The sequence below is a fragment of the Zalophus californianus genome, chromosome 4, assembly GCF_009762305.2.
Source record: "Zalophus californianus isolate mZalCal1 chromosome 4, mZalCal1.pri.v2, whole genome shotgun sequence".
Classification (NCBI taxonomy): Eukaryota; Metazoa; Chordata; class Mammalia; order Carnivora; family Otariidae; genus Zalophus; species Zalophus californianus.
This window is the reverse complement of record NC_045598.1, coordinates 87,293,974-87,321,909: the sequence shown is the minus strand read 5'-3', so window position 1 is coordinate 87,321,909 and position 27,936 is coordinate 87,293,974. Positions and strand designations below refer to the sequence as shown.

The window sequence follows — 27,936 nt, the reverse complement described above, 5'->3', positions numbered from 1 at the left end:
AATAAGAAATACTATTACTATAAAAAAGTATGTTTAACTGCATTGGTATCCAGGTAAGAATGAAAAAAAGGGCAGAGGGCAGTATCTGTAATCATAAAAGAGAATTCCTGTTTAGTATTGTAAAATTACCTTCAAAATTTTATGTAATTATCAAATTACACTTTCCAAATGTATTAAACAAGATAAAAAAATTAAGAACATTATTTTATTGGAAAGAAAATAATTTATTATATATGAGGAAAATGATTAAAATACATGTAATATATCTCCAATAAACTGATTTAAACGCATATAGATTTAATTTTTAAATATACTTTAAAAGCTGTTACGCACAGTTCCATACTCCAGGTGTCAATTTCTTCTCCTTAAAGTTGGAAAGCAGTTGGAAGACATGGAATCAAAAGGAACCTAAAACACCATAAGAGTTCATTAAAAATAATTATGATTATAAAAGTTCATTAGTTTTTAGTTATTTTAAAACACATTCATATTTAGAAAATTAGTGAATCATGTCAGTACTACAAATTTTTAATTGTCTAAATAAAAAGCTGATATAGAAACTGTGATTTATAACATTAAACATTTTAACTGTATCTACAAAAAACAGCAACTTCAATATCTCTAATCTTTTGTACTCTTGAATGATAATAATTATTAACAAAATTTTGAATTGTTTTCCTAGTACTACCAAGAGCAGGATTTGCAAGACATGCAGAGGCTCCAATTCTTGATTTTCCTACTTACAGAAGGTTGGATGGCTAGGTTGGTATAAGCACCCAACCATTTTAATCTAACAAATTAGTATCCAAACTGGTCAGCCCTCGGAACTACTAAAGACACCTTTTCAAATTAGATTCTTGGTCCCATTCCCAGAAATTCTGATTTATTAGTTTTAGAAGAGAGTCCAGGAATCTTTAAATGTAAAAATCCTTCTTCAGTGGTTCTCAACCTTGGTCACACATTAGGAGATCTGAAAAATTCCAGTATCTATGCTGGGCCAGTCCAATTAAATCAAAATGGGGAGAAACCCAGGCATCAGTACATTTTAGCCTTTTTTTTTTCTTCATCAGATTTTAAGTTTCCCAGGTGATTCCAAAATGTGGCCAAGATTAAGAACCACTGTTTTAGGTAATTCTGGTCATCAACCCGTCTGGAAACCACTGTTACTACATATACCTACCAGATTGTTTCTTTTCACTTAAGGTGCTACCCTGAGTCAACATTATGTCTTCTTCCCTCTGTTCCTCTTTTCTCATTCCTTTTGTTTTGTTTAGAGAAAGAAAGAGGAAAAAAAAAAATACTTCTACTGGCTACCTATTTCAAAGGAAGTATCAATAATAAAACCTCAGATATGAGGTCTGCTACTCTTGGAATTTACAAAGAAATTGTTATTTTAATTTTCAATAAATACTTTTTTAAAAGAAAAAAAATCCTTTCCCCAAATTTTACAATACGTTATATAGAACACCTAAACCAGATACATCATAAAACAGAAATCATATGTTATTGAATTAGGTTTAGGAAATACATAAATGTAAGAAACAAGACTAAATTCTGTGTTGAAGCAGATGCATACATTCTCCAAGTAAGTTGACCTGATTCACTAACTTTCCCTAGAAAAATTACATAACCTCAAGAACAGTATAGAAAATTCAGCAACAGATCTAAAAAACACGTAAGTGATTTGTCCAATCAACATTGGTAATTTTAGAAATATCTCATTTGAATAAATTAGAAAAAAAACTATTGCTTAATCTGAATCAATGGGTAGGGGAGGGACAAAACATTTCTAGGAAAAACAGAAAACTGCCCCAAAAAGGATACAACAAGAAAGGATACACTTTGTATGACAGTAATACAGCAGTATTTACGCAGGAATGCTTCTAAAGAAGAACAGCAGAATGCAATTTAATTTTTTTCTCAGTTCTCACATTAGATTTATAAATAAATGATTTTTTCAAACACACACTGAAAATTGTTAATTTTTAACCATTCCACTAAGGTATTTGTAAGAATTCTGACTATATCAGTATAGATACGTCACAAAATTCAAATATTCAAGGCATTTCACTAAAAGAATAACATTAAACAAAATTTTCCCTTATTTAGTTATATTATTTTTTCAGCTTAACACAAGTTGACTGAGTTATATATTATATATAACTATATATATAATATAATATAAAGGCAGAAAGATTTAAAATAGAACAAAAAGAATGTATTTCCACTCAGGTTTCTTAAATCAATATAACACAAATTTTGAAGTTTAAAATGATTAATTCTATCATTTTTATTCATTAAATTACTTAAGTATGCATTAAAATTACTTGTTTGAAAGGCAAAAGATTTCACTCCACAAAAAAATATGTAAATATTTGTGACATGTGCAATCAGTAATGCAAATTCTTAGGCGCCATTAAGAGTGACCAACTGGTCTTGGCTTGGTGGACCCTTTCCCGGTTTCAGCACAGGAAAACTGGCATGGTAGACTATACAAGGCTCCTACTCCAGGCCTACTGAATCAGAATCTCTGGATGAGGGTGAAGGAAGCCTAGCTGTTTTATCAGCCCTTCAGGTGACTGTAATACATGTTAAAGTTTAAGAACCACTGCTTTCCTGTAGGTTGAAAAGTTTTAAGACAAAGACATATTACCCTCATAAACTCATTCTCCAAACTTAATTTTACATACACATGGGCTTTATTCTGTAGTTATAATTTTGAAATTTATTGAGAATTAACTGCATAGACAGTGACACACAGAGAGTGATAGAGACATGGATGGATAGATGATCAACTGATCAATTATCCTTTAAAAACCTTAGGAAATACCTGAATTATCACTCTAGAAGGCTTTTATACTTCATTTTATCTCAAGAAAGTCTTGTTCTTTTATTATGTTATATCCACACTTACCTTCATTAATTTTTAACACTTCCTTTTTCCTTCTTTAGAATCTTGTTTTGGTCTAGCAGATCGAGCAAACTGCTAATATTTAAAAATTAAGGTTTCTTTCACAAAAGGACAAGTAGTCTTAAATAATTACTAAAAACTTCCTAATGTAGGGCAGAAGTACAGTTTTTAAAATGTATCTCTTATACTTGTCTTCCTACTCTCGACTATTTGTCAAATATTTTTTTTTTATTTTTGAGTACCTCCTACCTGCTGCCCATGATTTGCAGAAGTAAAAAATTGACCTTTTCTTTATATTTTTTACACATAGATCTTCACTCCATCTATCCCACTGATTTCTAGTTTGCAAACTGCATTAACTACTAAAAGCAGAATGTTTAATCAATGATATATTTTGGTTAAAATTTTCAAATAGAAATATGAATTATAATACCTATAATAAAACATAAAAGAGTAAAACTACAATGAATCATATCTTTTTTTAATGACTCCTAGTGTATTTGTAGATACTTTAGTGCTTTAGGCTTAGCCTAAAAATGTACTTCTGATCTGTATAAATGAAATGTTTAGACATGGCTAAATTATAATAACCTCATGCTACTGAGGTTCCTTTATTTTCCAATAAAAATCTAACTACCCATATGACTCAGCTAAGTATGTTTATAACTGAGTAAGCTAGAATACCAGCTGTTGAGATTTCTAAAGGATAACTTAAAAATTAGTTTCAAGGGGCGCCTGGGTGGCTCAGTAAGTTAAGTGCCTGCCTTCGGCTCAGGTCATAATCCCAGGGTCCTGGAATCAAGCCCTGCATCGGGCTCCCTGCTCAGCAGAAAGCCTGCTTCTCCCTCTCACTTTGCCCCCGCCCCAGTTCTGTTTATGCTCCATCTCAAATAAATAAATAAAATCTTAAAAAAAAAAATTAGTTTCAAGTATACCCTTCTACTAAAAAACACATTGTCTTTGGAATGGATTATTTAAAGGATACAACCACCATAGGTTTTCCAAAAAGAACATATCCATTAGCTTCCTTTAAGGCTTTTGCTGCTGCTTTTTCATTTGGAAGTCCAATGAAAGCTTGTCCTTTCATGCGACCTTCTTTCATCAAACGTATATCAAACCTAGGAGTCAAGGAAGAAAAAGCGGTTTTGATTTGAAGAATATCAAACAATTTTGATCACGGGAATAGAAATGTGTTGAACATTTTAAATGTTTGTTGCCATTTCAGAGTAAAAATGACTATACTGTCTGATTAGAACATTACTTGGACTTCCTAAAATTACGTTTTGTATACTGTTCTAAAACTGATTCAAAGTAAGTTTGATAATGAGTTTATATCTATCCTTCTAAAGCTCTGTTAAGTGTATTTATGTAATTTAAAAATCATAATACTAGGAACTCTAAAAACACTTAAATTTTTATTTCCTATCTCTATGTTTAAAAAAAATTCATACAGCCAACTCAATACTACCTACTCAAGTGACAATAAAACAACAATATAACGAAGAATAGAAAGGCTCAGAGGAACCACAAAAAAGTGACACAGAGCTTCAGAGTAGGAAATGACCTTACTGATCTAGTCAGAATCATTTTACAGGTGACGTAAAGAGAATGCATGACTTCTTCAAAGTCATAAAGACAGCTAAAATTAGAGTAGAAACACAAACCAGATTTTTTTATTCCAAGTGTAATGTTCTATTATCCCATAACGTTCATTTTTCAACATTTTTGAAAACGATATTTAAAAATCAGAAAAACCAGACCATAATTTACAACTAAAGTACTTCCTACAATTCCAATAATCTATACAGAGCATTAAAAAATGCAGTGACTTTTTAAATTCACATAATTACTCCCACAAAAAGCAATTATTAATTTATCATTTTGATGTATATAGCTTTTTCCACATAGAATTATTTTCCCCCGCAAATTTTAATTACAGCAACACTAAAAATAGAGGAAATGAATGTATACAAATATTTATGTACATGAAACATTTCATACATATATTTTTTTTCTGTTTCTTATAATCATGATTCAAAGGTAGCAACAAGAAAAAGGACAAGTACTTTGCATGCGTAGCAAAAGAAACTTTTGGTATACTGTTAATAAAAGATATCTGCCACTAGTGAGTATAAACAGGCCACATAAAACATCAAAAGATTAAAATAAAACTCAGTTCCAGTTATCCTCCATTTTACCTCCACTCAAAGTCTTAACTCTTTACCTTTTCTACTTTTCCCTACTTCTAACTTATATGGCCAAGGGTCCTATACACTTTGGAGCTAACTAATTATGGCATTTTAAAAAATAAAATTCTAACTCGAAACATTAGCTTTTATTATCATTTTCAAATCCTATCCCTCTTTTGCTCTCACAAAATTGGGAGCCTTAATGCAGACTAATTAAAAGAAGGGAAGTTACTGCCAAGGTTAAGAATCTGAAAAATTTTGCCGGACTGCTATATATACTCCTGAATGAATCATTAATGCAGTTGTTCTCAAAGTGTAGTCTTTGGACCAATAGCTTTGGCATCATCCATGAGCTTCTTATAAATAGAAAATCATAGGCCCTACCTCAACTTCGATGGACCCAGCAAATGCTGTTACTAAGCTCTTCAGGTGATTCTTATGCAGGTTGAAGTATGAAAATCACTGCTTTAGAGCTGGGGATTAAGGATGGAATTTATGCTGTCTGTATATTGGAACTCAGTCATAAATATTAGTGTGTGTATTGTTTAGGCCTGCTTACATGCTACAAAGATAGAACTGAGTAGCTCCAACAGACACTGTATGGCCTGTAATAAAATAAAAATATAAAATGTTTCTATCTGCCCATTTATGAAGAACTCTGCTGACTACTGCTTTAGATATCTGAAAATTATGCAACATGAGAGCATTTCTTCCTATAATTTTTATCTCTAAAGGGAAAGTGCTGGGATTAAAAAAAAAAAAGGTTAATTTGTAACAGATAAAAACAAAACATAATTTGAGAATATGAATCCCACTTACATTATCCGTTGTGTTTCTGAGGAAAAGTCAACATATCTCCCAAAAATAAATTTAAGGTCCTAGAATTTTAATAAGAAAAAGACAAGTAAGAAGGTTCAGGGAAAAAAAAAGTAAAACAATAAAGTCAATTTACAAATTTCTATTTACCTTTTCTTGAACATGTTTAGCTAAATTCTTTACATAAATTCTACAGTTTGGTTCACCGGGTTCGTAACTTCTGAAAACTGAAAGTGTTTCCATTTCTTATTAAAAGCAAAACAAAAGAAGGACATACATTAGGATATTTTCATTACTTTTCTCAACAAAAAACTGTAACAACATTCAAATACAAGTGTTAAATAGAACAAGCATTATGAAAATGTCAAAACCATAACCATTAATAGCAATGTTATTTATAAAAATACTCATTAAAAATCAGAATTGATAATACGAAAATAAGCTTAAAAATTTCAGGCCATCTAGAATAACTAAAACTTGTCCAATAAAATATCTACTATTGAAGCTCCTTTACGATAAAGTTACCTTATTTAAAAAAGATTGAAGCAAATAAATAGGTTATCAATCATTTGTGTCACTGTCTTGCTTTAAGTCAATTTCCCAAACCACTAGGCACCAACACAGTCAGATGTAAGAATGAATTACTCAAACCTAATCAAGTAATTCATACAAACTGGCTTCTACCACTACTCCTAGTATCAATAATCAGTTCCTGACAGCAGGTGTTCTATGCAAAAATGCTGGTTGGAAGTTTATTTCCCATTATTATGGGAAATATTATAACATGCTACATGTCAATCTAAAACCCCTAAATAATTTCCTAAAATGTACTAAAAGCAGGAAAAATTCTTTATTTTTCTTTAGAAGAAAGAAAGAAATTTCTAAATTCTTTAGAAGAAAGAAGTAAGAAAACTATCATGTTAGGATAGAAAATCCTTAAACAAAGACTTTTAATTACCAAGTAACTGAATTTTTTTTTTTTTAAACAACTGCTTTGCATGCATCTCAAACACAGAATTGTAATGATATATCCACTGTATCTGGAATACAAAACTCCAGACCATAGGCCCCTTAATTTTTTTAAATGTTATATAAAAAGTTTTAGGAATGAAAACAAAAATATTTTATCCAATCATAGACAGACTGAAAACACTATATCGAGAGATACTTTCCTCCCTACAAAATATGGGTATTAAAACCAAAAGCAGTGATTAAAACATTAACTGGAAAGATGTTTTGATATATATCCTTTAATTAGGTAAAGAACACGAAGAGATTTGTTGTTTCTGACACATCAAAAACACAGAATAAGCACTGGTTTTATTTCATGAAATTACCTTCTCTAGAAATTCTGCCTTTTTCCAACTCCCTTCTGGAAATACATTCTGACGGCATTTCATCACAGTCCTCTTTAATCTCTTCTGTGGTGTTCAAATTAGGTTTAGGGAAGATTTTTCCAAAACCTACATTGGGTGCATCACTTTCAGGAGCAGGTAAATCTAAAAGTTAACATTAACATCAGCCATTAAAAATTCCTACCCTTCAAAACAGGTTTTGTTTTCCATTTTTAGTCTTTAAGATATCTTTTGGCACTAAAACTCTTTAGTGTTCTTCTCAATGCTTTAGAACAGGGGTAGGAAAACTTTTTCTGTAAAGGTTCAAATAGCAACTATTTTAGGCGTTGCAGGCCATATGGTTTCTGTCATGGCTATTAAACTCTGCCACTGTAACATGAGAACAGCCAGACAATAGCTAAACAGCCAAATGGTTGCTTGATGGGTGTACTTACAGGGCCTGCAAAGTGGAAAGAAAATGAATTCATTTTCAACGTATTTAGTCTGAGGTGCCAGAGGGGCACCTCGAAAAGATAAAATGCATTGGGCAAGATAGGCAGAATATGTGTTGGGGGGGTCAATAGTAAGTATTCTGTTTAACCTATCCACTTTGAACTATTAATAATTATATGAAATAAATCTGTAGTTCATTAAATAAATTACATAATTATCAAAGGCATTCCGTAATGGAATGTGCTCATTCAAGATTATTCATACAGTGGGTTTGAAGACTTCATAGTGCTACACCAGAATATTATGAAACAGCCTTCAATCTTCAATCTTACTGAAGGTGATTAAAAGATTAAGATCAGCATATATCCTGAAATCATAAGACAAATGAAAATTTGAGGATACCAAAAAGCTTCATTAAGCCTTTCCCCACCCTCCCACCAAAAAGAAGTCAATTCTACTCTTAGAACCTATACGAAGTGAAGAAAAACAAGTATTCACACTAAAGAAATTACTCAATTAGGAAAATTCAAAAACACCACAAATTTTTAATTTTAGATAGCAACATAATGGATTTCATTTACAAAACATGAATTTTAGCTTCATCAAAAATTAAACTGGCGCAGTAAGGATAGGGTTAAATATTCACTAGAAAAATTCTAGTCATACTACCAAAAAACAAGCAAAAAACTAAAAAGCTATGAAAATGATGCAAAGAACATGCTACACTTAGAATTATAAAAAGTCTCTTTATAATGTTGACAAACTGTTGTACAAACAGATCTCCTGTGGCCTGAAAGTATCAATAAGAGAAAAACTTAAGACTGCTTCTCCTGTTACTTCAACGTTACTAATTGACACTGATGTAAAATGGGAGGACTGTCATCCTCTCATACTGGTCTACACCCTTGAGTAAATTAAGCTTAAAAAAGTAAAAATTTGTGTCTGGGGACTAACATGAAATAAGAGAGAAAAATATACAAAAAGAAAAACTGATAAATATTGAAACAAAAAAGGAGCTTATCTGTACCCTACCTACTGTTCACTTATTCAACAAACAATAGTTAATTTTTAGACATTTGCACCATGCCAAGCATTTTATTTTACTTGGATCATCTTGTTTGTTTCTCACAGCCAATATTTATCATCTGCTCTTCTGTGATAGGCACTGTGCTCTGGGGCAGGGGTTCTGCACATGCTGCCTCTCTGGTGGAGATTATGACCCAATGGCCGACCCAAGCCCACCCTTAATGCCAGCAGGGCCAGGACAAGAGTACAAATGGAGGTCTCATACCATACATTGAAATATTGTGAAGTTACAAATCATGTCTAACTGTTAAATATGTTCTATTATCCATAATAATAATAATAATAATAATAATAATAATAAAAGCAACTATCTGAAAAGGCAATGCCTTCTCACTAACCTTGGAAAAGACAGGAATTAAAATCAGTTTTTCCACTCACTATATTTGCAACACTTACTGGAACTCTGATTGCATATTCACACAAATGCTCAAAGATACATGTGCAAAAATGTACGTTCCAGTAGTTTCTCAGATAGTAAAAACAGGAACAACCTCAACTTCTATCAACAGAGCATGATTAAAGATTCATATAACTGTACTATGTAGTATTATGCAGCCATAAAAAAATAAGGTAAAATTTTTATATTGATACAGTAAGCTACTCCCACTATACTTTAAACTCCTAAAGATCAGAGACCACATCTAACTTGTCCTTTAGTGCCCGGCATAGAGGCTGCTAGGCTGTATGCTTTCAATAAGTCAATATTAAGTCAATGGCAAACACTACATAAAACATGATGCCCATTTAAAACAAGAGGAGAGTCCACAATAGCCAAACTGTGGAAAGAGCCAAGATCTCCATCGACGGATGAATGGATAAAGATGTGGTATATATACACAATGGCATATTATGCAGCCATCAAAAGGAATGAGATCTTGCCATTTGCAACGACATGGATGGAATTGGAGGCTGTTATGCTGAGTGAAATAAGTCAATCAGAGAAAGACATGTATCATATGACCTCACTGATATGAGGAATTCTTAATCTCAGGAACAAACTGAGGGTTGCTGGAGTGGTTGGGGGTGGGAGGGATGGGGTGGCTGGGTGATGGACATTGGGGAGCGCTGTGAATTGTGTAAGACTGTTGACTCACAGATCTGTACTTCTGAAACAAATAACGCAACATATTTTAAGAAAAAAGAAAAAGAAGAAGATGGCAGGAGAGGAAGAATGAAGGGGAGTAAGTCAGAGGGGGAGACGAACCAGGAGAGATGATGGACTCTGAAAAACAAACTGAGGTTTCTGGAGGGGAGGAGGGTGGGGGGATGGGTTAGCCTGGTGATGGGTATTGAGGAGGGCACATTCTGCATGGAACACTGGGTGTTATGAACAAACAATGAATCATGGAACAGTACACCAAAACAAATTATGTAATATATGGTGATTAACATAACAATAAAAAAACAAGAGGAGAAAATGTGTTTACACATATATAGGATAAGGTCTGGAAGAATAGCTATATTCCTAATTATTAACAATAGTAGTGAGAGAGGGGACAGTGGGGTTTGAGATGGTAAAATTTTTTAAATTTTTACTTTATATGCTCCTGTTTTGATTACCTTTTCGGTAAGTTTGTATTATTTATGAAATTAAAATTAAAGAACAAAGGAATGCCATTATAGATAGTACCAAGTTAATGTCTACAATAAACAATATCTGTAATTTTAATAAATTATCTTTTAAACTTAAGTATCTTAGTGATTAATCTTACATGTCTTTTGGATAAAAAAATATTCACATGAAATCTACAATACACATAATAATCACACTGCTTGTTTCCTAATCAGTAATTCAAATATACTAATAAAACCACAGAACATCACATCTAACAATGAAAAAATAAGAAGTAGAACTGTTCTATTGTATTTTTCATGTAAACATCAGCAAAAACAAGACTCAATTTCACCCTAAAGTTCATTAGTAACAAAGGGCAACAGTGATGGTTTCGTCATTAAGTATTAATTTTAGTTATATGAAAAAGTTCAAAATGGATAATACTCCATGACACTAAGGAAGGTTAACTGCGTATTTTAAACATTTAATTCTAACACAAAAAGCAGAATGAGAAAAATTTTTACACAGCATATTAGAGAACTAGAATGTGCTTACCATAATTTTGTTCTTCACGATTTTGTTCTTTTTCTAGATCTTTCTTAAATGCGGATGGCATGTCAGTAGATAAATGAAATTCAATTTTCTTATTACCTACAGGTTGTGGTTGGTCAAATACATCTGAAGGTAACAGCACTGGATGTAAACTGCTGTTTATAAATAGTGACAGTATTACTTTGCAATTGCAAATAAAATCCTAAGTAAAACATTAGTCCCATTTACCTTAAATTTAACACTGACAAAGTGCTCATAATACCACAGGCATTGCACAAAATAACTTATATTTAATACTTCAATAAACCCTAACAAATTTTCTAATATGGATACTATTAAACTACTAGTTAAATAAGAAGACTGAGATTAGGGGGTATCACTCATTAAATGACAGAGACAGTACTTGGGGACTACTGATTCCAAACTTAAAGATATTTACCAATATGCAAAGATGTTCATTCTATTTTTAATATAAGCATTTTTACGTACTGTATTCTACATACATAAATAAAGCTATGCTGTCCAACAGAATTGCCACTAGCCACGTGTCCTAATGAGCATTTGAAATATTGCTGCCCAAATATAAATATATAAAATACACACCACACTATGACAACTTTGTATTAATTATATGCTGAAATAATATTTTGGATATAATGGGTTAAATGAAATAATTATCAAAATTAATTTCATCAGCTTTTTAATCCTTTAATGTGGCTACTGGAAAACTGAATTTGGTTCACGTTATTTATCTTTAATTGTTTAGTGCTGCGATAGAGATTAAAAGCATGTGATGTGGTATCAAGACATATGTAGGTGAGAAACACATCGGTGAGAAACATACATCATATTTATACTTAATGTGAAATTAAAAAAAAAAAACACAGATTAGGACTTATTCCTTCAAAATGGAAAAAAGGTTTCTAACAAACTCCTTTCTTAATTTTTGAAGTTACTTACAACTTCAAGGGAAATTTACATTGTAGAATAGCTAAATGAAATTAAAATTGCAATTAATTTTATGTGATTAATATATTAAAATATATAGAATCCCATGGCAAACAGGCAGGTAAAATGTCTGCCAGAATTGTTTATAAATGACAGGGTTTAAGCAAGTAGACAAAGTACACAGAAAACCCTTATTTCATAATCCAAAACAAAATTACCTATGTGGAGCAGATGGTGTTTTCAACATATCCTTTATTTTTTGCTTTTTTCTCACGTGGTGCTGCTTTGTTGTTTTTGGCCTTTTGGGCTGAAGATTTGCTAGTTCCATTAGTTTGGCCATTCTACATTATGAAAAGAGTAAAGAATTCTTCATGTATAAGCATATAATATAAACTGTAAATTATACATGTTATATTATAAATTATGATCTATATAGCAGAAGTAGAGTTTCTAAGCCATCAATTAAGATAATTTAAAATAAGGTCAAGTTCTAAATTTCCTTGGTCAACTTTCATCTCACTTTAAAGGAACTGCGAATTTACTTATTTGAGAGAGAGAGAGAGAGAGAGAGAGAGTGTGTGCGTGTATATGCACACGGACAAGCAGGGGGAGGGGCAGAGGGAGAGGGGGAGAGAGAATCTTAAGCAGCCTCCCTGCTGAGCATGGAGCCTAATTTGAGACTCTCAACCCTGAGATCATGTATGTCATGAGCAGAAATCAAGAGTCGGATGCTCAACTGACTGAGCCACCCAGGTGCCCCTCAATTTACCTTTTAAAGGTATGTTTTATTATGAAAATTATTAGTTGTCCAAATAAAATGGCTGCACTTGATACCAGAAAGTTGAACAGGATACAGTAATACAACCTATGTAACTTTATTCCTTTTTTTGACTAATATTCAAAAAGACCTTATAAATACAGTATAACTATTTTAATTCTTATTCTAATTAAAGAGTCTAAACTGAAGTTATTTTTATTTTAAAGCATTTTCAAAATCATTACACATGAATCATTATATAAACAAGATAACTTACTTGAGGACAAAGTTTTCAATACTATACTTTGAAGTGGCTTTTTATAAGAAACTATCAAGGTGTGATAATTGATACACTGTACCCACTTTATCTTCATTATGAGTGTAGTATTTCAAACAGATCCTGTCTAGGCATTTTTGTATCTTCCACAGAATCAGACACAGTGTTTCCACACAGCAGAAGCTCACAACCACTAGTCACAACTCTATTTCTAGTTACATTTGTGAAATTTGAAGCAAAATAAACATGCGCACAAAATGCAAGAAAGGAGAATGTGGTTGAACTAAGCTTTAAACCAAATGAGGAAAAATGCAAACAGATGAATGTGGTTAAAATAAGCTTTAAACTAAGTAACAAAAAATGTAATAAACACATGCTATACATTTGTAAAGCCTCTTAACAAAGTTTGCCCAAAATTTTATGAATAAATCCAGTTACACAAAACATGTTTCTATTCACAAATTGCTCACCCAAAACAGACTAAGCCTCTCAAAAGTGCCAGGCATAAATTAGGTAATCAATAAATATTTGCTAAATAGTATAGTTTTTTTTGTTTTTGTTTACATTTCCAAAAGACAGAAAAGCATGAAACATTGTTTCTTGCAAAGACTTTATTCTCATTACTCAAGATGAATTACTTGCAGAATTCCTCACTACATCCCCAAATAGAAACCAAAATAAAAAAATAAAAAAAAAACAAAAAAAGGTTTTGGCCAGCCTGCATAAAGCATTCCTGAAATTACTATCACTATTTTTATAAAGAAAGTAAAATGTACATAGGTTATGTAATGAACCCAATGCAACACTTTATACTGTTCTTTATTTGGGAACAAGTTAGTCTATCAAGAACTACCAGCCTTCCAGGAACCTGGGTGGCTCAGTCGGTTAAGTGGCTGCCTTCGGCTCAGGTCATGATCCCACGGTCCTGGGATCGAGTCCCGCTTCGGGCTCCCCGCTCAGCGGACAGCCTGCTTCTCCCTTTCCCTCTGCCTGCTGCTCACCCTGCTTGTGCTCTATCTCTCTCTGTCAAATAAATAAATAAAATCTTAAAAAAAAAAAAAGAACTGCCAGCCTTTCTAAATGTCTCTATTCAAGACACCCCATTTGCCCCATTTTTGTAGTTTTGGCTCTACATACATTTTTATTTTAACTCTTTCTCTAGAAAGAATGCACATTAAGAGACTACTTAAGTTAACATTTACTCAATAATAGTCATATTGTTGTTGATTATTTGTAAATATTGCCTGGAGTCTCTACTTGAGTTTTTTTTCTTAAGATTTTTATTTATTTTTTGACAGACACAGCAAGAGAGGGAACACAAGCAAGGGGAGTGGGAGAGGAAAAAGCAGGCTTCCTGCTGAGCAGGGAGTCAGATGTAGGGCTCGATCCCAGGACCCTGGGATCATGACCTGAGCCGAAGGCAGATGCTTAACAACTGAGCCACCCAGGCGCCCCTCTACTTGGGTTTTGACTCATGTCAACCCCTCCTGTATCTGACTTCTATACACAGTTACCTAAGATTCTCAACATTTGGGGCACCTGGCTGGCTCAGTTGGTGGAGCATGTGACTCTGGACCTTGGGGTTGTGAGTTCAAGCCCCACACTGGGTCTAACAATTACTTAAAATAAAAAAATCTTAAAAAAATAAAATAAAAGATTCCCATCATATACCCATAGTGGTCTTCTAGGCTAGAGGTTGGCAAATTATACCCCTGGGACCAAATTCAGCTAGCTGCCTCTCTCCATAATCAGAAAGTTTGCTGGAACACAGCCACATCCACTCATTTAGGTATTACTATGACTGCTTTCCTACTACAACAGAACTCTTAGCTCTATACAGAAAATGTTTAGCAATTCCTGTTCTAGGCTATGCTGTGGATTATACACCTGAACATTAACAATTTACTGCTCTTCACCAGAATCTTTAAATAAAATATATGTGGGTTGTCAAGAACAACCAATAAAAAAAAAAAAAAATTCATCTGCATTAGTTACTACGAATTGTTTTGTATAAAATCCCACAGAAATGCTCTAAAAATTTATTCTGAGGAGAATAAAATTCAGGGGAATAAGCTGAAAAAAAAATTAATACAATCCATTTATATTCTTACTCTTGTTATTTGAGAGAGTTAAGTTTTACGAAGTCTCCACAAAGAATTAGTGAATAATGAATCAATGCCCCTCCGGGAAAGTCAGGATTGGGTTCCTGCAAGCCTATACTCTAGCATTTCACCAAGTGATCAATACACACTTTGTTTCACGGTGTGTTTTTGTTTAAGGACACCTTATTTTATATATTGTTGATTCACTAACATTGAATTTAGAGTCAACAGCACTATAATTCAACCCTGAACAAGGCTTATCTAACATGTTTTCTCCATTAGGAACATCACAGCCTTCTTGATTTTGGAAACATTAGACAGCACCTCAACACTATACTTGGGGACCAATTTAAACAGCAAAATCACGAACAAACACCATAAAAAATGTGAAAGGCTTGGTATTAAATAGACCACAAAAAGGATACTTGTTTACAGTATTGAAGATGAAGTAAGAAGACAGCATGTCACCCTGTTCTACCTCACCTAGGAATGTGCACATCAAGCAACTCAAATTTTTCACCATTCTGTGCATGCCCATATTGGCAAAAGACCATAAAATCACTTAAGTATTGATTTGGGGATTACAAATAAATTTTAGCATGTGGGCAAATTCTCAAATACATAATCCACAAATAACAAGGACCAATTGCACTTCATAATACATACATTGATCTAAAAAATTACTCATAATCAAAAACTTTTGCTTAGGTCTGGATATATAGTCTCAGATCTTAACCTATACCTATTACATATGCTTGAGGGGTTGGGGACAAATTTTTATGACTCCAAATTATTAAGAATTACAGGTAAAATTTAAGAAGAGCAAAAGAATCTGTCTCATATTCTGTTCTTGAAATCTAACAAATATTATTTGATATTACAAACCTTTGTCGGTCTTCATCATCACTGCTTTCGTATTCTGATTCTATACTTGATAATTCTTCATCCTCATCTGGCAAAGGAGGTTCCTCTGGTGGCTGAGGAGATGCAGGTGGAAGAGGTGCATGTAATGGCATATAATCTTCATACTAATTAAGAGAAAAACGGTAATCATATGGTAATCTATGATATTTCTAGAACAAAAAAAAAATTCCATTCAGGTACATTATTCTCATCTCTCTCCCTCATGATATTCTTTTACACATTCAACATGTATTGAGGGAACACCTGCTACAGAAGACTGCTAGTTGATCACAAAACTTGTTTCTTCTTCCTTGGCACCTAGCTGGAGTAAATTTCCAAACCTCCTTTACAGTTGGATTTAATCATGTAACTGAGTTTTAGCCAAGAGAATGCTAGCATAAAAAAAATCCACCCATAATCATCTCTTCCTTCTTAATCTGCAGGATGTATGGTAATGCCCTCATTGATCTGGGAATGCACATAGTGAAGACAAGTAAGGTCTTTGAATGACTAGAACAGAACATCATTCTGCCCTACTTTTGGAATGCACTTGACATGCACAAGAAATAACTTATGCTGGTTAAGTGACTAAAATTTGAGTTTTATGTTAATAGCAGTTAGCTTATCTTAAAAGATATTCCTGTAATGTGCCAGACATTGAAGTGCTGGGATTACAAAGGAAAATTATGAAGCTAATAGTATATACATCAGAAAAGCAGCCAATATGCAATACACAACAAAAAAGCAAATTTTTGATTTAAATGTTAGGACTCAAAATAATTTCTCATTGCTATTATCGAAACAAGTACTAAGTACTGTAACAAAATAGTAACTAGAATGATTCAATAGCAGACATAAGACTAAGTTACAGATAGATTTGAACAATAGATTTGAATAAAAATTATTAGCAACCTTTCTTCTCTTCTGCAGATGAAGCTCTATATGCAATAAAACCAAAACAATGGAAATTTTACATAATTTTGTTGAGTGCAATTATTTTTTAAAATGGCAGAACATTCTGGGTCAAAGGATTGAACAACACTGGCAGAAATGAGGGCCTCTATTACCAAAAGCATCTCTTTCACGTTCTGGCTTTCTCCTATTCATAGTTCTCCACTTAACTCTTACTAGCGTATTAACTTTATATTTGTCCCTTAATTTCAATGCACATTAGAGGTTAGTGGTGCAATATTTGTGAAGGTTAGCCTCAATAATCCCACCTCAGGAAGAGAAGTTGTGAATCTTCAAAATTCCTTTTTTTTTTTTTTTAAAGATTTATTTATTGAGACGCCTGGTGGTTCAGTCAGTTAAGCATTCACCTTCAGCTCAGGTCATGATTCCGGGGTCCTGGGATCGAGTCATGCATTGGGCTCCTTGCTCAGTGGGAAGCCTACTTCTCCTTCTGCCTGCCACTCCCCCTGCTTGTGCTCTCCCTATCTATCTCTATCTCTCTGACATATAAATAAATAAAATCTTAAAAAAAAAAAAAGATTTATTTATTTATTTATGGGGGAGAGAGGGAGAGGGAGTCTTAAACAGACTCTGCACTGAGCACAGAAGCCCAACAAATAGCTCGATCCCATGACCCTGAGATCACGACCCCAGCTGAAACCAAGTGTCAGATATTCAACCAACTGCACCACCCAGGTGCCCCATGAATCTTTAAAATTCTAAGATATTTCTTACCATGGGAGGTCGTGCAGTAATTGGTCCAAAAGGTGTGGGCAAATTCATTTTATTCATAAGATGAAGCACCTTAAAGTAGCAAAACATTGAAAATCACATAGTAAAATGATAATTCAACTCACATCTTGTATTTTATGTACTTTAAAACGTTGCAATAACACTCCTGATTTAGTGCAAAGGCTGGCCACTTCTTGCTTTATCCCAGAATAGGGCTATTACCAGCCACTGATATATCTCAGAAGATTACCCTTCCTAAAATGTATGTCAATTCTACAAATACTCATTATTCTCATTATTAAAAATACCATGTTCTTGCAATGTAAGTGCTACCAAAATGTTCTCTTTCCCCCAATTACTGTGGAATTATGAAACAAAAAGTACATTAAAGAAAATAAATATCATCTATAACTTGTCCTTAAAAGTATCGTACTACTGGGGCGCCTGGGTGGCTCAGTTGGTTAAGCAACTGCCTTCAGCTCAGGTCATGATCCTGGAGTCCTGGGATCGAGTCCCGCATCGGGCTCCCTGCTCAGCGGGGAGCCTGCTTCTCCCTCTGACCCCCCCTTCTCGTGCTCTCTCTCATTCTCTCTCTCAAATAAATAAATTTTAAAAAATCTTAAAAAAAAAAAAGTATCGTACCACTGTCAATACTTTCAAACATTTGCTGAGGGGTCCACTATGTTTTTTCCTTTAAGAAAAAAATCTCCACATTAAAGGTATATGCTCAAGTAACAAAAATTACCATAAGTTATATTTCCCAAATTATCTTATGCTTATTAGTATTAATACTAATCACATTAATAAGTTTAAGCCATAGTCTACAAAAACCTTTACTTGAATGTACTAATATTTCATTATGTTTTGAAATGGACTTAACCACCACCCACATACATATACTAAATCCTAACCCTCAATGTGATGATATCAGGAGGTAGGGTCTTTGGGAAGTAATTAGGTCATAAGGGTAGATGTCCATGAATGAAATTGGTGTTCCTTATAAAAGGGACCCCAGAGAGCTCTCTCTCCTTTTTTCGCTAGGTGAAGATACAAGGAGAAAATAGCCATTTGCAACCCAGGAGAGGGCCCTTACTAGAACTCAACCCTGCTGGCACCCTAATCTCGGAGTTCCAATCTCCAGCACTATTAAGAAATAATTTTCTGTTGTTTATAAGCCACCCAGTCTATGGTACTTAGTTACAGCAGCCCAAACTGAGAAGACACCTTTAAATAACTGTAATATCATTGCCTGTTAGAATTAGTCTGATTAATGCTATTACGAAAAGTATAAAAAGTAGCATGGAAAATAACTTATCAAGTTATTCAAGCATTTATTTTGGGAAAGTTAAGTTTCATTCTACTTACCTGTACATAGAACTTAGGCACACTTGCCAAAGCATTTACTATGTTTGCTAGGATTGTGCTTGAAGGTGGTGGGTACATATACTTGAGGCATGAATTCAGAGGAAATGTCAGCCTAAAAAATATATTTAAAATGCTTATCATCTTTTAGTAAGTTTCATATCAATAATGCATTTTTAGATAACCTGATGAAGTACATAATTGCTCAAATAATTCAGTACTTTTAGATTTACCTTGTTCCTTATAATCCCAAATAAGTACATTTAAGAAGAAACTTGCTTTGGGGTACCTGGGTGGCTCAGCTGGTTAAGTGTCTGCCTTTGGTTCAGGTCATGATCTCAGGGTCGTTTTGAATGACTTTTGGGCCACTGGGCTCCCTACTTAGCGGCACCCCTCTCCCCCCCACCCCTCCTCCCTGCTCATGCTCGTGCGTACGCTCTCTCTCAAATAAATAACATCTTTAAAAAAGAAAAAAAGGAAACTTGTTTTCTGATTGCACTAAAGAAAAATAAGGTATTTCTTACCAGAGCTTATTTTATAGCTCTTAACATTTTAATGGACCCAAATTCAGTGACAAACTCTAATAGCTCAACATGTTTAACAAACATATTGACTTGACACAATCCTTTAAAATCTTACTTGTAACACACACACACACACACACACACACACACACACACACACACAAACAACAAAACCAAAAAACAACAAAACACAAACAAAAAACACCAACCCATGGTTTGGTGCAATTCCATTTTCTATGGTTAAACAACCAAGTTCTTTCTTTTCTTTATCATCTTCCACAGGGTCATCAGATCTACAAAATACAGAATCAAAGTTGATCTTATTTTTAGAAATAGAGTAAAAAATTGAGGGTTTGTTAAAACTAAGACTGCTGGGTCTTATATTCCCCTTCCCAACGCCCAAATTTCAAATTCAGTAGGATTAGGGTAAGGCCCAAGAATCTGTATTCCAATCAAGATCTTAGATGATGCCACTGGCCCAGGGACTACTCTGAGAACCACTAGTATAAGGCAAATCTGTAAAGGTTTTATAACTACAAAGAGTTACTGCTGGGAACCAAATACCAGTCTCTGATTTCAAAGGCCATGCCTATCCATGACACCCTGCTATCTGTAATACAACAAGGATTTTATACTAGTTATGTTCCTCCACTTAAAGCTGAATGCTTTTCACCCCACCCTCTTCCCACTTCACACTGATTAGTTCTCAATATTAAATCAACACTCAGATTCCTAATGCACAATAAGAACAAAAATAAACGTAATGTACTAGATTCAAGAGACATGTATCATTTATTATGTCAAATTATTTACTTGCTAGTCTGAAAACAACCCAACAGCAATATAATTGATTAAAAAACACTTTAAAATGTTAGGAAAACCTAACGATCTACATACCTTTTCTTTTTTTCAGGGTCTGAAGGGGGACAGGGGGAATGAACTCGATCTTGCTCTTTTGCAAATTCAACAACTAAAGTATGACCTAAAAGTTTCAGCTGATGTAGTCTTGTCAATGCCTTCAGGTGGAAAAACAAGAGTAAAATATTTGATAACTGCATCAAAAGTTGTTTATTAGAGAACATCTCCAAATTGTTTATGCATGATCTTTGTGAATGCTGCTAACATTTCCCTGGCTATTTCTTACCGATTTCCAACCTGAGGGTGCTTAGTCTTTGTCATTTATTAAGAGACTGCTTCCTATCACTTAGTAAAACCAAAAATCTCGTTAAATCCAAATCTCCCTATACCTAGGCAGCTGAGAATGGTTAGAAAACAAACATAATCAGCCTCGACTCACTTTAAACTCATGACCACAACCGCAAAATCTGGGGGTGAAACTTGATGCCACACTTATCACATTTTTAGTTCATTTTTTCTAATCTCTAAGACACTACTTTGTACTTCCTCCTTGCTCCTCAACCTCACAACATTCCTTTCCCATTCTTTTAGCCTAGGACTTTGCTTTCCACTTTGGGAAAACCGAAACAACCAAATGAGAACTTCAAATTCCCACCATAACTCCTATCTACCAGCTGATGAATCCATATATTCTACCTTTTGTTATATTAATTATCCATGTTTTTATTTAAATCCAGTTACTTGGGGCGCCTGGGTGGCTCAGTTGGTTAAGCGACTGCCTTCGGCTCAGGTCATGATCCTGGAGTCCCGGGATCGAGTCCCGCATCGGACTCCCTGCTCGGCAGGGGGTCTGCTTCTCCCTCTGACCCTCTTCCCTCTCGTGCTCTCTCTCTCTCTCAAATAAATAAAATCTTTAAAAATAAATAAATAAAAAAATAAAAAAATAAATCCAGTTACTTGACTTGTATACTAAATCCCACCCTCTCATCTACTCAACAGTCTCTCTTCTACTCTGTATGGGGAGTGTTCTTAACTACATTGCTAATTTTCTGTCCTGTACTGAATCATCCATATTAGCACACAAATATGCTTCTACTTCTCCCATCCTAATTTGTTCTTAATTCATCTATTAATCCCACTTTACTCCCCTCCCCCCCCTTTAATTACAGCTGCAGTAAAACTCCTTAAGATTTATTTATCTAGGGCGCCTGGGTGGCTCAGATGGTTAAGCGTCTGCCTTCGGTCCAGGTCATGATCCCAGCGTCCTGGGATTGAGCCCCACATCGGGCTCCTGGCTCAGCAGGGAGCCTGCTTCTCCCTCTCCCTCTGCCTCTCTCCCTGCTCATGCTCTCTACCTCTTTGTCTCAAATGAATAAAATCTTAAAAAAAAAAAAAAAAAAAAGATGTATTTATCTAAGCCAGGGCACCTGGGTGGCTAAGTCTGTTAAGCAGTTTGCCTTTGGCTCAGGTCATGATCCTGGGGTCCTGGGATCGAGCCACGCATTGGGCTCCCTGCTAGATGGGAGCTGCTTCTCCCTCTCCACTGCTTGTGCTCTCCTGCATGCGCTCTCTCTCTCTCTCGCTCTCAAATAAATAAAATATATAAAAAAAAAAATTATCTAAGCCCTTTACCTACAATTCCTCTCCCCCCATCCAGTCTCCAACTCAAAGACAACGAATTCTGTACTGCCAAGCCAATGGTCTACTTCCAGTCTTCATTTTATTGCATTTAACACAGTTGATCACTCCCTCCTTGATACATGTTCTTCACTTGATGTTAAAACATCATTACTTTAAAAAAAAAAAAAAAATCCTACTTTCTCGTAGTTTTCTTCCTCACTGGTTTCTACTCCTTAATCTCTTGGCTTGTGCCTTTTCAACTATAAATGCTGGCATACTCCAGAGTTCTATTATTGGTCCTCTTTCGAGCTACTATCTTAGTGATCCAATCACCATCCTAAGTTTAAATCCCATCGCTATGCTAGTAATTCCCCAATTTATAACCTCAGCCCAAGCCTGTTCCAAAGTCCAAGAAAACATACCCAAACCACCAGACAACTCTCCTTAAGTGTCTAATATCTCAAAATTGACACTTCAGAAATTGAACCACTGATATTCTATCCTCACCCACCCCCAAATGTTTTCTATGTGGAGCCTTTCACATTTCAGTTGATAACCCCATTCTTCCACTTACTCATATCAAAAATATTGGAATCATCTGTAAGACTTCTTCCCCACGTTGCATATCCAAGCCATCAAGAAATTTTGTTTGCTTCTACCTTCAAAATATATCCAGAATCTAACCACTTCTTACCGCCTTGGTCCAAACAGCTATCATCTTTGAGCTAAATTACCACCATAACTTTTTTACAGATTTCCCTGTTTCTTCTCTTCCTGCCTCCCATCTCTTCCTAACAAATCCTTTTAAAGATGTAAGTTAGAGTATGTTACAGCTTTGCTCAAAATACTCCCAACAGCTCCCCATTCTACACAGAGTAAAATCCAGGATCTTTAGAGTACCTACATGATATGGCATCTAGTACTTCTCTGACCTTAAATTCTAATTACATCCCCCTCATTCTGTCTGCTTCAGCCATTCTAGCTTACTTCAACATGACAGGCATTCTCCTACACTAGTGCCCTCTTCCAGCCATTACTCTGACTGGAATGTACTTTCCCCAGATATTCCCTTAGCTCATTTCACCTCCTTCAAATTATTACTCAAATATGACCCTAATCATCTTAACTGCAACCATCCCCAACTTGCACTCTTGATCGTACTGCTCTTTTTCCTTTTTATTCCATAGCATTTATCATTTCCTAAAATATTAAGTTTATTATTTATAATCTGCCTCCCCTTTTGAGAACATGAGCCCCAGTGAGGACATTAAGTCTTTATTTCCTTATTTTTTTAAGATTTTTTTTTATTTACTTGACAGAGAGAGACACAGCAAGAGAGGGAACACAAGCAGGGGGAGTGGGAGAGGGAGAAGCAGGCTTCCTGCTGAGCAGGGAGCCCGATGCGGGGCTCGATCCCAGGACCCTGGGATCATGACCTGAACCAAAGGCAGATGCTTAACGAATGAGCCACCCAGGTGCCCTATTTCCTTATTTTTTTTTTTGTAAATATTTTATTCACTGATTTATCCCAAGACTAAAGCAGCATCTACCACCTTGTAAGCATGTAATATTTTTGAATAGACCTGTAAGCCTTAATTAGGACTACAATTTTATCTTACCATCTTTATGCATCCTTATTTGACTCTCATTTTCAAATGTTTCAATAATTTTCAAGCCCCTAAATCAATTCTAAACCTCTTCATTATCAGTGAACCTTTGATTGTCTGAAATACAGGGCATCTAAGCTCAACTGCTTCAACTTTCTTCTTGGCAAAATGGACATCACACCTATTCTCTTCAAGGATATAGTTTTTCACTTTTAATGTTAACTAATTTCCCCACCTCGCTCAGCTACTTACTTTATTCTCAAACATTTCTCTACCCTTGTTTTTTAAAAATCTATCAGTCACGTGCACTGTAGCCTACAAGCCATACCGATGCTATTATCTTCTCATTCCTTCTCTACTACAAATATTTCCCAAAGACATTGACTGGCTCCACGTCCTCGTCTCTAGGTTAATCTTGACCATAAAACAATGCGGGTTTCATTACCATATTTTATTTGTAATACCTTACATAATATTTACAAGAATCTTTTCTGAGAAAAAAAAATCCTATACATTAAAAAATACATATAATGTGAAAGTCTTCTATAATCCCACCTTGACAGAAAGACATTTATTAATGATTTGGTGTACAGCTTTGCCACATTTTTCTCCCTATGCATAAACATATGTACTATTGGATTTCCAAAAATCCAACATCTCATACATAATGTCTGCCAACTTTATTCATGTACTCTATCTAGCCACATTCCTTACTAATATATATTCATTTGACCTTATTCTTTGACAGTAGTCTAGCCTACCGATATACTATAAGGTGTCCTTTCCTCCTATTGATGAGAATTTAGATGATTTCTATTGTTTCACAATAAAAAAAAAAAAACCTTTACTGATTAAGACTATTCATTCCTCATTTTGTGTCATCACAGAATCTCATCTTCTTAAAACTTTCTTCTCTTTGCAATGAAGAAAGATAATTTCTTTTCTAGTTCTACTTCCTTTTTAACTTCTCCCTCCCATTCTCCTTTCCTGGCTTGTACTTTCCTTTGGGCAACCATACCCATTCACCTGATTCAAGAAACTCCATTTTTGACCCTGTCTCAGCTCTAGAGCCATATTTTTAACTATATTAAAAATATTTCCAGGGCACCTGGGTGGCTCAGTTGGTTAAGCGCCTGACTTCGGCTCAGGTCATGATCTCAGGGTACTGGAATCAAGTCCCGGATAGGGTTCCCCACCCAGCAGGGAATCTGCTTCTCCCTCCTCCTGCCCCTCCCCCTGTTCATGCTCTCTCTCTCTCAAATAAATTAAAAATCTTAAAAAAATTTTCATAGAAGTAGCTCAACAACTCTTCAAATTAATAGGTAACAGTGGGAATTCATTACCTTTGCAAACATCCTTTAAATCCTGCCCTTAATGTCATCTAATGTAATAACCCAATACCTCAGTCCAAAAATCTCCAAATATTCCCTTTCTTAACCTCTATATCTATAGGGATCATAAGACCTACAAACTCAATCTTTATTGAGTATATACCTACCTTTTCCTTTGTTTTTTTCTAGACTTATCTGGATCCTTTATCTTGCGTTGGCCATTACAACATTTCTCGTCTTGACTTTCCACTTGGTTTTCTTACCACTAATCTTGTCCACATCTAATCCATTACATGAACACTACCAGATCTTTCACAGACCTGACCATATTATTGCGCACCTCAAGTATCATGCCAGAAGTAGTATCTACTGAACAAAATTCAATCCCTCCCTCCCACCCAAATTTAGACTCAACCTATTTTCCAAGTCCTACTTCCATCTTAACCTTTAGTTTTTGCTCTACCTACAACTTTCTATGGCCTATAGCTTCACTTACTGTTCTCCCAACCTGAAAGGCCCATGTCCCTTTCTCTTCTCAAAACCCAATTATTAAAGGTCTACCTCAAAGGTCACCTCCTTCGTGAATGCATCTCTAGGATTTGTTTTTTAATATATGTATTTTCCCTTTAATACTTACATCATCTTGTCTTACCACAGTGAGCGTTATCAGTCTTTGCATTCTTTACAATTTATTTTTAATTACATATAAATTACAATTCATTTTTAATTTGCTTTCCAGTTAACCTATCCTTTTTTTTTTTTAAGATTTTTTTATTTTTTACTAGAGAGAGAGAGAGAGAGAGTACAAGTGGGGGAGTGGCAGACAGGAGGAGAGGGAGGAGCAGGTCCCCCGCTCATCAGGGAGCCCGATGTGGGGCTTGATCCCAGGACCCCAGGATCATGACCTGAGCTGAAGGCAGACGCTTAACCATCTGAGCCACCCAGGTGCCCCTCCAGTTAATCTATTCTTATGCCCAAATACCTAAACTTTGGGGAAGATTTGCCAACTGATAAACCAAATGCAGTCTGTGGGGTAAACTCTTGAAATACAGGTGCTTTTGTTTTTGAAAACTGTAGTTCAACATTATGTCCCATTTTTGAACGATGATTAGTTAATAGGAAATTGCTGGTAACTTTCATAGTTAAAAAAAGTCATACCTTTATAGCTGCTTTTTCATTAGGGAAAGTAGCAAAAGCTGTATGTTTCTGAAAAAGAATTAAGGTACAAATTATTTCTAATACTTTCAGTTTTTCGTAAGAAGTTATGACTTTACCAGCTGACAGTTATTTCACAAATTAGTAAGGTCATGGAAAAGGATGGAAAATCGAGATCATTTAACTGTTTATTCATTTCAGCACTGTGGTTCTTAATCTTTATTGGATCAGAGTTCCTTGAGATGACAGCTATAACAGCTATGTAGCCTTTTATATAAAGGTGTACACACATCTACAGCATGTTTTACATACACTTTCAAACAGTTCAACAGACCAGAAGTTTAAAACCCCTACTCTACTAAAGGACAACCCTTAAAGTATCTTCAGTTTACAATACATCTAAAAATCTTAAACTTTCCTCTATACAGCCAAACACAAAGTTTAAAAATGTTTACCAACAGAAAATCATTCCTCAAGTGCATGGTTCCTTTGTGCTTTATCCTTGTAATAAGGGTTCAATGGGAGAAGTCTATTTTAAAATATAAACTGTAAGTAGTTTAAAAACTATCAGAAAAAAAAGTAAATGAATCATTACCACGGATAATGTTCCTATCTGTAAATGCTTTTTAAAGCATTTACAAGTTGCTTGAGTATTTATGTAACATATTCTAATTTTGTCTAATCTGATCCAAGATGACCTAATTAAGAGTACTTAAACTAATCACATAGAGTATTTGTATTTGCCGGTAAGGTGACACTTTGATCAAAATTGGTCAGTCGTCTCAGTACTTCTCAACCCTGGTTGCATATTAGAATCATGTGAGGAGACTAAAACCACTGATATATGGCCGAATCACAGACCATCTTGCAGAAACTTAATATCACCATTACTATTTTAACGGAGAGAAATCCATCCAAAACATCTTCAGGTACAAAAGCAAATGAAATAATTGGGTAAATTCTTGTGTAGAAACTTTTTTCTCCTGTGTAGAAATCTTTAATAGTCTTAAAAATATCATTCCAACGGATTCCGTCAGAAAAATTTTTATTAAGAATTTTTTCCTAAAAACTCTGGTAGAAATTCTGTAACTGGTTTACTTAAGTTACTACTGTACTTTCTCCTCTATTTTAATGAATGTCTTAACTGTGGCTTATAAATAACCCAACATTTTTTTACAAGTCCTTTGTACTTCATATCTAAGAGTACTCTGAGTCTAAAAGAAATGCTCTCAAATTCCGAGTTTATTCTGAGATTCTCAAGATAGGTCAGAAAAACGGATGTAAGCTATTTTCCATTCTTCTGCCTTGACTTTTTCACTGCTCTTTTCGACAGCGCTGTAACACAGGCTCAAGACATTTAAAACTTCACTTGGTACGCAAAACATTTTGACGTAAAAGAGAGAAGACAGGGAAGACCCCACCACACAGCTCATTTTCCCACTCTCTTCTACTTCCTTCTGTCAAAGCTTCCCCCACCCTGAGTCACTACCCAAGGGCCTTCCCTGGCGGCTTCAGACGGGCGCACCCTTACCAGTCGTCCCTTATCTGACAGGACGCGCACCGACTGCGCCCCGAAATATTTCAGCAAGTCTTCTTTCTCTTCGGTGGTCAGCTCGGCTGGCAGGTGCCTCACTAGAAGGGTTCGGTCGCCCCGCGGCGGGGAGAGCGAGGCAGAGCTCTGGCATCCTCTTGACATCGGCGGTAGTGGCTGCTCGGGGGCCGCCATTTCCCTTGGAGAAACCGCAACAAGGAAGGCGAAAAACGAGCACGCAGTGAAAGTGCGCTAATCTACAGAAGCTGAACATAAACGAGTATTTTTCCGCCTCGCGCTAAGGATTCTGGAAACAAGGAAGTACCGCGATAGATGGTCATCTTCTCGCGAGATTTGCGCCTGGGACGGCGGACTCCTATCC

General features: G+C 35.0%; 2 protein-coding genes across 9 annotated transcripts in view; both read right to left on the bottom strand.

The window, feature by feature from the left end:
* AMY2B (amylase alpha 2B) overlaps positions 1-1,232 on the bottom strand; it is a 56,231-nt gene extending 54,999 nt beyond the window's left edge. Inside the window, exons 1-2 of the mRNA XM_027606825.1 lie at positions 1,181-1,232; positions 334-408 (exon numbers count right to left, since the gene is read on the bottom strand). The gene's annotated coding sequence lies outside the window, so the exon portion shown is untranslated. The remainder of the gene's footprint in view (positions 1-333; positions 409-1,180) is intronic.
* Positions 188-27,900, bottom strand: RNPC3 (RNA binding region (RNP1, RRM) containing 3). Of its 8 annotated transcripts, none has more exons than XM_027606787.1 (15): positions 27,555-27,749; positions 26,027-26,074; positions 20,350-20,468; positions 19,662-19,745; positions 18,932-19,043; positions 17,570-17,638; positions 15,866-16,008; positions 12,063-12,185; positions 10,900-11,048; positions 7,254-7,415; positions 6,067-6,161; positions 5,920-5,978; positions 3,897-4,029; positions 2,915-2,986; positions 188-408 (listed from the first exon to the last, which is right to left on the bottom strand). In XM_027606787.1, exons 1-14 carry the CDS (start codon positions 27,747-27,749, stop codon positions 2,927-2,929), a joined length of 1,551 nt encoding a protein of 516 aa, XP_027462588.1. In that variant the 3' UTR covers positions 188-408; positions 2,915-2,926. The 8 variants fall into 8 exon arrangements, with proteins under 8 accessions (XP_027462588.1, XP_027462561.1, XP_027462596.1 ...); XM_027606760.1 differs by having other exon boundaries at positions 189-408; positions 10,900-11,051; positions 27,555-27,873; XM_027606795.1 differs by having other exon boundaries at positions 189-408; positions 2,915-2,983; positions 10,900-11,051; positions 27,555-27,873.
* Positions 27,901-27,936: the final 36 nt, after the last annotated feature.